Source organism: Lontra canadensis, unplaced genomic scaffold (genome assembly GCF_010015895.1).
Source record: "Lontra canadensis isolate GAN:19392208 unplaced genomic scaffold, GSC_riverotter_1.0 scaffold163, whole genome shotgun sequence".
NCBI lineage: Eukaryota > Metazoa > Chordata > Mammalia > Carnivora > Mustelidae > Lontra > Lontra canadensis.
In genome coordinates, this window is record NW_022631157.1 from 40,871 (window position 1) to 54,343 (window position 13,473).

At 54.1% G+C, this 13,473-nt stretch overlaps 1 protein-coding gene across 4 annotated transcripts in view; it reads left to right on the forward strand.

The window, feature by feature from the left end:
• Positions 1-12,834, forward strand: part of SEZ6 (seizure related 6 homolog) — a 44,763-nt gene extending 31,929 nt beyond the window's left edge. Inside the window, exons 5-17 of one of the 4 annotated variants that reach the window (XM_032845351.1) lie at positions 3,498-3,683; positions 6,603-6,771; positions 6,905-7,071; positions 7,657-7,851; positions 8,110-8,248; positions 8,361-8,557; positions 9,377-9,571; positions 9,974-10,165; positions 10,280-10,477; positions 10,992-11,030; positions 11,284-11,401; positions 11,486-11,588; positions 11,752-12,834. In XM_032845351.1, the coding sequence (XP_032701242.1) occupies positions 3,498-3,683; positions 6,603-6,771; positions 6,905-7,071; positions 7,657-7,851; positions 8,110-8,248; positions 8,361-8,557; positions 9,377-9,571; positions 9,974-10,165; positions 10,280-10,477; positions 10,992-11,030; positions 11,284-11,401; positions 11,486-11,588; positions 11,752-11,784 (1,931 nt within the window). In that variant the 3' untranslated portion in view covers positions 11,785-12,834. The remainder of the gene's footprint in view (positions 1-3,497; positions 3,684-6,602; positions 6,772-6,904; positions 7,072-7,656; positions 7,852-8,109; positions 8,249-8,360; positions 8,558-9,376; positions 9,572-9,973; positions 10,166-10,279; positions 10,478-10,991; positions 11,031-11,283; positions 11,402-11,485; positions 11,589-11,751) is intronic. The other 3 variants (XM_032845352.1, XM_032845353.1, XM_032845354.1) reach the window with 3 other exon arrangements.
• Positions 12,835-13,473: the final 639 nt, after the last annotated feature.

The window sequence follows — 13,473 nt, forward strand, 5'->3', positions numbered from 1 at the left end:
TGAACCATCTCATCCACCCTAGACCTGGCTCATGCCCCAGTCAGCTCAGAAAACCTCTGGAAATAGGGGAGTGGCCAGATATAATGGGAAAAATCACAGACTCAAGAGATGGGCAGATCTGTGTCTAAATCCTCTTCCCATTGGCTGTTGACCTTGGACAGGTCATTTGACCTCTCTAACCCTTCCTTTCCTCTGCTGTACATGTGACGAATATGCCTATTCCATAAAGTCACAAGGAGGATTAAACAAAAGGGTTCATGGGAAATGCTTAGCACTTAGCCCGTTCCGTGAACTTAGCGTGTTCCATGAAGGAACCAGAAACCAGGGTTAAAGAACTGGCAGGATGGGAAGTGGAGGAAAAGGGGCTCGCCTCTGCCCCTCGCCCATCAGCATCTCTCCTGACCCCCCTTCCCCCAGGCAAAGTCTTCTTGACAGGGTAACCAGTTCAGACTGGGGAGTGCTAATGGGGAAATAATTGGTGTGAGCGATTATGGCATTGCCCTGCATTGTCAGGGACCGATTCTGCAGCCCTGCTGGGTCCACAGCCCCGAGGGGGAGGAGGACAGGGCACTGGAGAGGGAAATGCTTAGAACCCACCTAAGAAGCACTCACCCCTCGCTAGCCTCTCCACCCAAACTGAGAGAGCAGTCTGGTGCTGGCTTCAGGGCTGGCCAGCAGGGCTTGGCAGAGGCAGGGGGCCAGCTGAGACAAGGGTGAGCATCTAGGCGGCCCGGCCAGCCTCCCTAATGGCTCATCAATCCTCCCCAGCAGCGGGCATAATTTCACGGCACGATAACCTTCTCTCTTGCCGCAAATTCCTTTGCACGAAACCCTGGACCTTCTCTCTGTTGGGCCAGACAAAGGTGGCTGAAAGACAGTGAGCTGGAGGCCCGGCAAGGGGTACAGACCCCAAGGAGGGGCTGGGAGAGCTGGCCCAGTCCTGCCTTCTGCTCAGCTCCCAGAAGCCCTCCCTCCTCGGCCCAGTTTTTGTCAATGATCAGCTCTTTCCTTAATGAGCGTAATTCCCCTAATTATAGGCTGTAATTAGCCCTGATCCCAGAGATGGGAACAGGAGGAGCATGTGCTCACACGCGTGTCTCCCTGGGCTGGAGAAAGAGGGTGCCAGAAGAGGGGGCGAGGGGACTAGTACCCACAGCACTGCCGGAGCTATCCAAGATAATGTTGGAGATCACAAAGAAGGGCCCCCACAAGGGCTTCATCTGTAGAACCAGGCTCCGACTCCCCTCCCACAGCCCCAGGCAGGGTGAGGAAGCAGAGGGCCCTGCCAGGCATCCCCTCCTCCCTCCTGAGCTTTCCTGGCACTGGACTTGGCCCCAGAAACAGACGCTGGGAGAAAATAGCTCAACAGATTGCCGTCATCCAGGCTCCCTGGGAACGGTAGTCATGGCAACAGGAGGAAGCTCCTCCTGGGAAGTGGCCACTATGGAGTCTGGGGGCTTCCTCATCTGCCCCCAACCTTCTGCTCTCACCTCTTCCCAGCCCAGTTTCCTAATCTGTGAAATGGGGGACCGCTCTTTCCAAAGTTGCGGTAAGGACCCACAGGGAAGATATAAGGACATCTGACTCATGACCTAGACCTGTCTGGGTGTCACCCTCCCCGCACTCTGGTTGGGGGTGCTCCACACTCTTTTCCCCATCCCGTTCTGGCCAGGGTCTCTCCTCAGGTCACTGTGAGGGGTCACCCTCACCAACCACCCAGGGCAATCTTGTCTATCACTCATGGGTTCCTCGGACTCCTAAGCCCTGGTTTTTACTTCACCAGGGGAAGCAGGTGGGAGAGGGGAGATGGAAAGCTCTAGAGCCAGGAGCTTCAAATGCCTTCTCCACCACTTACTGGCTATGTGATCAGGGCAAGTCCCCCAGTCTCTCTGAACCTCAGTTTTCCTTATTGGGAAATGTGTTAATAATCCATACTTTGCCTTCCTTCCTCCCAAGCATACTATAGAAGTGTGAAGGCATTTTAGAAGCTGGAAGGTGCCTGCAGATGTGAGGTACTTTTGTTAATTGAGATTCCGAACAGTAACAGCAGGCTGGGACATTTGGTATTTGTTCTGTGCCAGGAATTATGCATATGTCCTCTCAGTTAACCTCTCATGTAACAACTCTGGATGCAGTACTGGAAATGGGGGTGGGGGGTGGTAAACAGGGAAATGGAGGCACAGAGAAGTTAGGTAACTTGCCCAAGGTGGCACAGCAAGTAAGGGAGCTTGTGTTCTTTAAACCCAGGCAGTCAGACCCCAGAATCCACTCCCTAAACGTTACCCTTTCGTCCCTGTCAATCACAAAGACCCACTCATTGGCTATGAGAGAGGGAAGAGTAAGAATCATCCTCTCCCTTTTCATAAGCCCAGTGACTATAGAGCCAGGATGGGTAAAAATCATGGAACTCATTTCTGGATCCTGTTCTGCCCAGAGGCGGCCCCTTTGTCTATTCACACAAACCACACAGAGGCTAGTCGAGGACCTCTAGACCTGCCTGGACCTCTCTTTCTATCCACCTAGTGCCATCAGTAAAGGTGGACCCCTCCACCCCAAGATCCTCTGTCTAGACAATCCCTATCCCTCTTACTACCCCCACGGATTTTCAGACTCTGTAGCCCAAGCCTTCACTCGGCCTCTCTCCTTGACCTCCTCTAGCCTTCTTTTCCCCTCTGGGACACAAGCCCTAACCCTCATTTTTAGCTATCACCCTGGCTTGGCACCGGGCTGGGACTTGCCGGGTTGTCTTGTAGGATTTGCTGCCACCATTCGGTCATACTTGGTATGACAATTCCAAAAGTTACCAAGCTTTCCCAGGCAACTTGTCCTTCCCCCAACTTTCAAGAAGGCGTGCCCTGCCTCCCCACCCTTGCCCCATCCTGTTTTTAAAAGAAGTCCACAGTCCTTGCCAGTGAACACTGGGAAAGCTTTTACTGTTTGACTTCAGTCGTTCTAGCTGTAATTCATATCCGTCCCCTGCAGGAAAAATAGCATCAATACTTTACATGAGGATAGACTTACTGTTTCAAGTGCTTTCCCATCTATAAGTCATTCAATAAACCTTTCTTAAAGATGTGCTCTCAGCTGGATTCCAGGGACACCAAAGCTGACTAAAATCCTATCCCCTTTATTCTCTTAATAACCCTGTAGGTAGCCTGGCATTTTGAACCTCATTTAATAAGTGGGAAACTGGGACACAGAAAGGCTGAAAAACTGGCCAAAAGCGTCAGGAAGCTTGGACCAGGACTCAAGCCTCCTAACTTCCAGCTCTGCGCTTGCTCCACTCACCAGCACAGGATGCTGGAAATTTCTCTGGCCCCTTCTGGGGTAGGGAGCAGAGTCTTTCCTGGAATTCCCGATGCTTCTTCCGGTCCCGAGTGACACCTCCAGGCAGGCTGTGGCAGACCCCTTTTGCCCTGGCTATGACTCAGCCCCCTGGCACACACACACACACACACACACACACACACACAATGTCCCCCAATTTCTCTCTGCAGCCTACCTCCTGAGCTGCCACTTTCCCCGGCGTCCTGCTTACGGAGCCGTGACCGTCACCAGCCTCCACCCAGGAGGTAGCGCCCGCTTCCGCTGTGCCACTGGCTACCAGCTGAAGGGTGCCAGGCTTCTCACCTGTCTCAATGCCACCCAGCCCTTCTGGGATTTCCAGGAGCCTGTCTGCATTGGTAAGTGGCTCCAGGGGACTCAGGGCTAAACAGAGGAGTAAGGGGGGTGGTGCTTATCCCTGCTCTACATTGCTGTCTGGAACCTTCATTTGCCCTCTGTAAGGAAGCCAGAAAATGATCACATACCTCCGTAGCATTTATCCAAACCCTGTATTGAGCACTTCCTATATCCAGGCACTACGGGTATACAGAGCTAAATTAAATGGAAACCATGCCCTCAAAGGGTCCACAATTCTGGGAAATGGAGGAAGAAGGAAGCACATGGATCACCAATTTCCAAAGCAGGCAGTAAAAAACACCAATGAAGAGTCGTAAAAAAACACCAATGACGTGGGCAGGGAGGAAGCAATGGTTCTTGGATGGGTATTTGGGAGGCATCTAGGGGAAATTGACATTGAAAGCTTGACTTTTTTTTTTTTGTTAAGATTTATTTATTTGACAGAGAGAGAGCAAGAGCAAGCACAGGCAGGGGGAGCGGCAGGCAGAGGGAGTGGGAGAAGCAGGCTTCCCACTGAGCAGGGAGGCCTGATATGGGGCTCAGTCTCAGGACCCTGGGATCATGACCTGACCCGAAGGCAGACACTTAACCAACTAAGCCCCCCAGGTACCCCTGAAGGTTTGACATTTTAATGGACACATATTACACAAATGACACATATTAATTGTGTGAATAGACAAGAGTACAGGCACTTAGCACAGAGGCAACAAGGTGAGGCAATGTTTGGGGACTCAGAAAACAGCCAGGGAGGAGCTCAGAACAATTCCGCAGGAGAGACAGCTGGGTGGTATCGAGAGGCCAGGAGGCCAGGCAGGCAAGAGGCTCTGAATTTGACAGTGACTTTGGGAATAGAGAGGAGGGAAGAGGTCCCAGAGACACTGTCGAGCAAAGCAGGACAAGTGAAAGGAGACTTTCTCCCAGGTTCTGGGCCTGGAAAATGAAGAACTCTGAGGTTGTTGCCAAGGGAGAGGGGCTTCTTGGCAGAAGGAAGATGGAGCGTTTAATCAGCAGTGTAAAAGGCAGCTTGGACATCTTTTCTCTTCTCTTTCTTTTTTAATAGCTCAGGTTCTTGAAACTTATGTCATTTTATTTTTTTTTTAAGATTTTATTTATTTATTTTACAGACAGAGATCACAAGTAGGCAGAGAGGCAGGCGGGGGGTGGGGGAAACAGGCTCCCTGCCGAGCAGAGAACCCGATGTGGGGCTTGATCCCAGGACCCTGTGATCATGACCAGAGCTGAAGGCAGAGGCTTTAACCCACTGAGCCACCCAGGCGCCTCCTTTATGTCATTTTATACACTCTTCCTGGGTGCCATGAAAAGCAGAGGTAAATAAGCCAGACGTGGTCTCTGCTCTCCGGCAGCTCTCTGGCCAGTGCGGAAACCAGCATGCAGCAGATTCTGTGCAAACTGTACTGTGATGGGGTGAATTCAGGGCACGGTCGGGATCCAAGGGAGGGAGAGCTGCTCCAAAATGAAGAAGGAGGCAAAGAAAGCTTCCCAGGGAGAAAGCATGGAATGACAACAAGAATGTTAGCTCAGGAAAGTGGAGTGGATTCTTGGGACAGAATATGCAAAGGTGTGGAAAGCACAAAGCATGCTAGAGTGAGGACATGACAAGGTGTGCCTGAAAAACGCATGCGGGATGGGGCTAAAGCCAAGTCAGGAGAAGGCCAGCTTCGTAAAGGGCTTAAAGGCCACCTTGAGCTTGGATGACCTGGGGGTAACAGGGAACCACAGATAAATTCAAGTGAAGATGGGCATGATCACATTTGCGGGGCAGTTCTGTTCTGAGCCCAGGCAGAAAGATGGGTCTTGCCCTCTCTGCAGAGAAGTGGAGAAGAAACTCACCACGAGCCCCTCCCCAAGAACTTTATTAAGTTAAAATATTCTGCCGTCTTAAATATCTAGAGACAAGGGTGTTGTGTCTTGGCTGGGACAGCCTGGTCTCAGAGCAGGCAGGGTCCAGAGCTGAGTGCCCAGGCGAGGAAAATGCTTCCTGGACTCCTCTTGCCTTTGAAACCCCTTCTCTGGCCCCACTCAATTACTTGTGGCCATGTAACCCAGAAGTCTTCGGTGATGGGGCTGGGTGGGCTACTCAGCTTCCCCTTTAAAAAGGACAGTCCCAGGCCAGAGGGGTCAGCCCAGAAACAATGGTGATAGTGAGGCTATCTCAGAAAGTAGGTAAGGCCAGGGTCGCCTGGGTGGCTCAGTGGGTTAAGCCTCTGCTTTCGGCTCAGGTCATGATCTCGGGGTCCTGGGATGGAGCCCCACATGGGGCTCTCCGCTCAGCAGGGAGCCTGCTTCCCCCGCCCTCTCTGCCTGCCTCTCTGCCTACTTGTGGTCTCTCTCTGTCAAATAAATAAATAACATCTTGAAAAAAAAAAGAAAAAAGAAAAAAAAAAAAGTAGGTAAGCCCAGGTCCTGGCCAGCAGTGTCAACTGAGGGCACAAGATCTGGAAGTAGATGGTAGGGATACCAGATGTTTGTCAGGCCAGAGTGGGTCCTGCCCTCTTTTTTACCCCCACTCACTCATTTTATTCAACAGACACTGAAAACCAACTCTTCCTGGCCTGAAAAGACCTCGCCCCTGCCTGAGAGGGTTCTAATGAAGGGACATATCAAAGCAATAATTAGTTGCAGGAAAGTGGCATGAGATAGAAGAGGCAGATATACCCAAGAAGGTTGGGGCCCCAGTGTGAGGGCCTTTAAAGGGCTGCCTGGAGGGAGTCAGGGAAGGTGTCCCAGAGGTGTGGAAGGTTAGGATTCTGGAAACCGGGCTGTCTCGGGCTGCAGGGTCGTGGAGGCCAAGAATGGACCTCCAGGACCACGAAGGTGCAGAGTGCACAAGAGCCGGCGTGGGCTGGCAGGCCTGGTAGGTCATCCAGAATCCAGCCCACAGTCCTGGCCCTGTCTCACAGCCTCCTGCGGTGGAGTGACCCGCAATGCCACCACTGGCCGTATTGTCTCCCCGGGCTTCCCGGGCAACTACAGCAACAATCTCACCTGCCACTGGCTACTTGAGGCCCCAGAAGGCCAGCGGCTGCACTTACACTTTGAGAAGGTTTCCCTGGCGGAGGATGATGACAGGTGAGGGGAGCCGTGGGGGGTTGGGAGCACCAGGCCGGCCAGCATTCCTGCTGTGGGGACAGAACAGAAGCCCGGGCCACACCCCAGCCTGGACAGTGGGACCAGCCGTGCCCCTCCTGCTCTCCTGACCCAGACTCATCATCCGCAATGGAGACAACGTGGAGGCCCCTCCAGTGTACGACTCTTACGAGGTAGAATACCTGCCCATCGAGGGACTGCTCAGTTCCGGCCGGCACTTCTTCGTGGAGCTCAGCACTGACAGCAGCGGGGCAGCTGCCGGCATGGCCCTGCGCTATGAGGGTGAGCCTGCAGGGGGCCCACAGGGCTGAAGGGCTGGAGCCTAGGCCTCTACTAGGGCTCCTAGGTCCTCTCCTCTCACACCCTCGCTCCTGCCTCCATTCTATCATCATTCCTTCCAACTCAGCCCCTGCTCACCTAGCACTTAGGTGCCCCTCCCCGAGTCCTTGGGGATTCCCACCCCATTCTTGCAGGAGACCCTCGCCTGGACCCAGGCCCTCTAGTCCAAGAGAATGAATCCTTTAGAGTTTGAAGAGCAAAAAAGGCCCTAACCCATCGAGAAGGAAAATTGCTGCAAGAGATATTCTAGAACCGCTCCTGAATGCATGCATTCATTAATTTAAAAACCATTTATTGAGTGCCTCGTGTGTATGGAGCACAAAACTAGGTGCTAGGAATACAAAGGTGACCAAGCCTGTCTCCTGCACATGATAGGGTATGGTGCTCTGGGCCTCCTTCCTCTGCTGCAAGCCTAGGACTGTGGTCGGGAAGATAAAGACCTTGGGGCAGGAGGCAGAAGGACACCTGCTCTCCCCACCCCCCATTTGGCCCGGCTGAGGCTAAGCTGGGCCGGTCCGTGGTTTGCAGCCTTCCAGCAGGGCCACTGCTATGAACCCTTTGTCAAATACGGCAACTTCAGCAGCAGCGCCCCCTCTTACCCTGTGGGCACCACCGTGGAGTTCAGCTGTGACCCTGGCTACACCCTGGAGCAGGGCTCCATCATCATCGAGTGCATTGACCCCCACGACCCGCAGTGGAATGAGACAGAGCCAGCCTGCCGAGGTCAGTAGGTACCTGTAGATGGGCCTGCCCTGAGGGCAGGAATCAAGGTGGGGGACCAGAGCCAATGGCAGAGCCTAGGGCCATAAGGGCCCTGTGACACGTGAGATTCAAGCTCGCCCGGACGCAAGGAGGAGGTGGGGGCTCCCGGCCATGGGTCAGCACTCTTGTGGGCAGGTGGCAGCCCGAGAACATAGCACGGGGGGGGGGGGGGGGGGAATGCGGAGGGGACACACCTTTGGGGCCTCCCCTGCCTTCTAGCTGTATGCAGTGGGGAGATCACAGACTCAGCTGGTGTGGTGCTCTCCCCCAACTGGCCGGAGCCTTACAGCCGCGGGCAAGACTGCATCTGGGGCGTGCACGTGGAGGAGGACAAGCGCGTCCTGCTGGACGTCCGAGTGTGAGTGCCCGCTGGGTGAGGCCAAGCCAGCTCCTGGGCTCTGGGGCCATCTGTGGCCCCAGCCCAACCTGGAGTCCCCAGGCCGACCCTCCCTGACAGTCCTCCTCCACAGGCTGCGCATAGGCCCTGGTGATGTGCTTACCTTCTATGACGGGGACGACCTGACGGCCCGGGTCCTGGGCCAGTACTCGGGGCCCCGTGGCCACTTCAAGCTCTTTACCTCCATGGCCGACGTCACCATACAGTTCCAGTCAGACCCCGGGGCCTCGGTACTGGGCTACCAACAGGGCTTTGTCATCCACTTCTTTGGTGAGCTTGTTGTCCTTGGGGGAGTCAGGGGTGAGGGGAGGCCCGAATATGGATCCTAAACCGCAAGTTGGAGAGACCGAGGCAATGAGCCTTGGTTCTCTTATCTGACAAGGGAAAGCTGGGAAAAGCTCCAGGCATCCCAGCCCCTGAAGGAAGCTAGTCTAATTCTCCATCGTCCCTCGGGGCCCCGTGATAGGGAGCCTTCCGCTGAAGAGATTTGGGTAGAAGGCAGGAAGACCTTCGTCACAAACATGACAAACTAAGGAAAGGGGTTTGTTTCTACCTTCTGACCATCTTTTTTTTTTTTTTTTTAAAGATTTTATTTATTTATTTGACAGACAGAAATCACAAACAGGCAGAGAGGCAGGCAGAGAGAGAGGAAGGGAACCAGACTCCCTGCTGAGCAGAGAGCCTGATGCGGGGCTCGATCCCAGGACCCTGAGATCATGACCTGAGCCGAAGGCAGCGGCTTAACCCACTGAGCCACCCAGGCGCCCCCCTTCTGACCATCTTGAACAGAAGTGACAATTTCCCCACCCTCCCCAGCCCCAATCTCAGGACTGGGGAACTGGCCAATGTGCTTTTTAAAGTAAAGCGAAAGCCAAAATGATAACCCAGGAAGCTCAGAAACCGAATGACGTCGGGGACAGGCCAGGAGGGGCTCCTGAGCAGGAAGGAATGCGTTGCTATGCCTGTCCAGGCCAGGCGAGGCCCAGGCCGAACCGGCAGGAAGTGGGGTGCCCTCGCAATTAGGAAAGTAATCACAGTTATTTCAGTGCTCACTGAGGGCCTATATCTTGCTTCCTCTGTGTCCCCCAGAGGTGCCCCGCAATGACACATGTCCAGAGCTGCCAGAGATCCCCAATGGCTGGAAGAGCCCGTCTCAGCCTGAGCTGGTACATGGCACGGTCGTCACTTACCAGTGCTACCCTGGCTACCAGGTGGTAGGATCTAGTGTCCTTATGTGCCAGTGGGACCTAACCTGGAGCGAAGACCTGCCCTCCTGTCAGAGAGGTGAGTACCTGTTCCCAACGATCCCCTCCTCAGTGCAAGACACTAGCCTCTCTCCTTGATCGTGAACCTGACTTCGACTGTTAACAGCTAGTGCCCTTGAATTTCCTCCACCTCTTGTAGCCTCTGTTGCCTACCCTGTAAAATGGGATGATACCTTTTCAAAGGGTTATCCGCCAAGCCTTTCAAATATTTCCTTCCTGGTAGATAGCTAGCGTTTGTTGACTCTAGTGGGTAGGAAGGGGACTAAAGAGGGAGGCACCCCAGCCAAATGGCAGGGACAGAGAAATAGGCAGCAGTGCCATGTGACAAGAAGATAATGGGCTGGCCTGGAGCAAAGCCAGGGTGGACTGGCCTTTGTTGCGTTCTACCTGGGCTACTTTCCCCATGACCCTCTCCCTATAGTGACTTCCTGCCATGACCCTGGGGATGTGGAGCACAGCCGACGCCTCGTATCTAGCCCCAAATTTCCTGTGGGGGCCACCGTGCAGTATATCTGTGACCAGGGTTTTGTACTGACTGGTAGTCCCATCCTGACGTGCCACGACCGTCAGGCCAGCAGCCCCAAGTGGAGCGACCGGGCCCCCAAGTGTCTCTGTAAGTGTCGAATGGGGAAGAGGGGAATCATTTCGTAGGAGACAAAAGATCAAAAGATGCCACCTCTGGGGGCTCGGGACCTGGCACCCTCACTGGGCTCTGCCTGCTTTGCAGTGGAACAGCTCAAGCCATGCCACGGCCTCAGCACCCCTGAGAACGGTGCCCACAGTCCTGAGAAGCGGCTTCACCCAGCTGGGGCTACTGTCCACTTCTCATGTGCCCCTGGCTACGTGTTGAAGGGCCAGGCCAGCATCAAGTGTGTGCCCGGGCACCCTTCCCATTGGAGTGACCCCCCACCCATCTGTAGGGCTGGTGAGTGTTCTGCCACCCTCAGAACTCCTGTCTGCCCCGGGGCACCTGGGTGGCACAGTCGGTTGAGTGTCTGACTCTTGGTTTTCACACGGGTTGTGATCTTAGGGCTGTGGGATGAGGCCCTGCGTCGGGCTCCGAGCTCAGCGTGAGGTCTGCTTACAATTCCCTCTCCCTTTCCCTCTGCTCCTCCTGCTCATGCTCTCTCTCTCAAATTAAAAAAAAAAAAAAAATCTAAAAAAAAAAAAAAAAGCTGAAACTCCTGCCCATCCCACAGGGCTGCTCTAGCAGAGAATTTAGCAAAGATGCCAAGTGTTGAACGACCTGTCCACAGCCCCCTTCATGTTACCCTTAGTCTCTCCAGTCCCTGCCAGATCCTTCTGACCTGGTGACAACAAGACAAATGCTAGTGTGGGCTCTCCTTGGACAAATCCTTGCCATGATCAGTCTACTCCCTACCTTAGTGGTTTGGCCCATTGGTCTTACCTCTGCCCTTGGCCCTCCCCTCTTGTTCCAGCCTCTCTGGATGGGTTCTACAGCGGCCGCAGCCTGGATGGTGAGCCCCCCCCTTGAGGGTCAGGGAAATAGTCTCTCTGCCCCTGGCTCTCACAGCTCCCAGGCCATGGGTTCCCCCAGAAGGGCGGGCAGAGAAAGAGAGAGGTCTGGGACCAGCAAAGCAAAATTTTCCTTCCCTGCCCCCAGCTAGCTACAGGGAGCTGGTCCCTGGATTCTCCTGGCCAGAGGTGAGGACAGATATGGGCTCTGGGTCGCAGGAACTTCTGCCCCAATCCCACCCACTGTGTTTTCAGTTGCCAAGGCACCTGCTCCCTCCAGCTCCCTGGATGCCGCCCACATTGCAGCTGCCATTTTCTTGCCCCTGGTGGTGATGGTGCTCTTGGTGGGAGGTGTGTACCTCTACTTCTCTAGGTGAGTCTGGCTTCCCTTCCTGCCCTTCGTACCCAACTCACTTCTGCCCAGCATTTTTTACTCACAGGCATCTCCATCCCACAGGCTCCAAGGGAAAAGCCCCCTGCGGCTGCCCCGGACACGAACCCGTCCCTACGACCGCATTACTGTGGAGTCAGCATTTGACAATCCAACTTACGAGATTGGAGTAAGTACCCATGCCATTCTTTGCACCCTATCCAGGCCCTAATTCTATGCTCTCTTGGGTGGGTACCCCTGAGGGTCCCGCCAAGCCCTCTCACTCTTCCCCTTTTCCTTGGGAAGTGGATTATGGGCTGGCAAACCTTATACAAGTTTCCAACTCCCAGCAGTCTCTTTACTTTGCAGGAGACGAAAGAATATGAAGTCTCCATCTAGGTGGGGGCAGCTTGGAGAGGCCAGCTCAGCCCAGCATCACAGCCCAGCAGCAGAGTTTCCAGCTTCCTGCTGTTCCTATACTTCCTGTACATACCATCTGGGAAGAGATTTCACCAGTCCCTCAAGAAGCTGTGCCCTTCTCCACCTGCAATGCCCACCAGGGCCTGTTTTCTTGGTACCACTGCCCACACAGGGCCCTTGCTTGGGTTCAAGTCAGGCGGCATCTTCCTCTGGGCAGAGCAGAGCTGGAGTACACACATCAAGAACCAGCATTCTCCTGACCCTTCTTCATGGCCTGGACCTCTAGCCTGGAATTCACAAGCAGAGGAAGAGCACCTCTCTCCAGGTTGACCACCATCCAGCCTGACATGTGGCACCCTGCAGCAGGGTGAACTTCAGGGTGGTGGAAACTGCTCCAGGGTCCTCCTCATGGGGCCATCACCAGTGGCCAAAGCTGCTGTCAACAGTGACCTCTGGGGAGTCCTGGCACGCTGACATCAGCCCCTCGGGGAGGTCTCTAGTCCTTCTCTAAGGCCCTAGGAATGGGCAGTTCTGCTTCCTGGAGGCAATAATTCTAAGGGACCCTAAGGGGTTTAGGGACCCCACCCCAAGCTCAGGTTGGGCTTCCCTAGGCACTCATGCTCCACACCAAAGCAGGACAACCCACTGCTGCCCAGGCAGCCCTACATGCCAGTGAGAGGGAGACCTTCCCCTGATGTTGATCTGGCTTTACAAACATTTTCTTTCCCATTAGTCCCTCCCCCAACCCCAACCACTCACCAGTCTCCCTTCCTGGCCACTGGGTTTTAGGATAAGGGGAGTGGGCAGGCATATTCTGGAGAGGAGCTGAGGTCCAAGGGCCCAGGAATTTGGCATGGAACAGGGGGTTAGAGACCCAGAGAGAGACCCAGGAGTTGGCTACAGGCCACTTTGTACATGTAATGTATTATATGGGGGGTCTGGGCTCCAGCCAGAGAACAATCTTCTATTTCTGTTGTTCCCTTATTAAAACAGTGTTTTGGAAAAAAAAAAAAAAAGTAATGGCCAGGTAGATGGTGCTTTCTTGGAGGGAAGGGAGGTGGGAAATAAGTGCGATGTGGACTTCAGAAGGCATGCTGGACCCACAAACTGATCACTCCCACATTTCATCCAAAACAAGTTACATGCAGATACTTCAGGGACCACTGTCCCGACAAGGTCAGTGCAACAGACGGCAGGTGAAGTAAGAGACCCCAGTGGCTGGCCCGCAGGGGTGTGGAAGCCCAGGAACCCAACTGCTCATCTACCCCAATGCTTCCTTTCTTTCTCTTTGCTAGGTCCAGTATACAGTCCAACACACTCCCAAACCCCTCCTCAATACCACTGTATTGTTGACAAGGCCCAGGAAGCCTAACGCCTCTCTCCTTTCCCTTCGTCCCCAGCTAGCAAGGGTTAGGAAATTGGAATAAAAATCAGAGTCTGAACCCCTAAACGTGAGGCTCTAGTCCATCCTGGCCTCTGGGAATATCTAGACTATCAGGAGGAGGGGCAACGCAGCTTAGGGTAGGGACCTGGCTCCTATTTTAGCAAAAGCCCTCTCCATGGTCTCCAGAAAGAAGTTGGCTGGAAAGGACCTGCTTAAGCTTGCCATGTTTGGTCACTTGCAGCCCTAATGCCCCTTCCCTATGTCTCCCAGG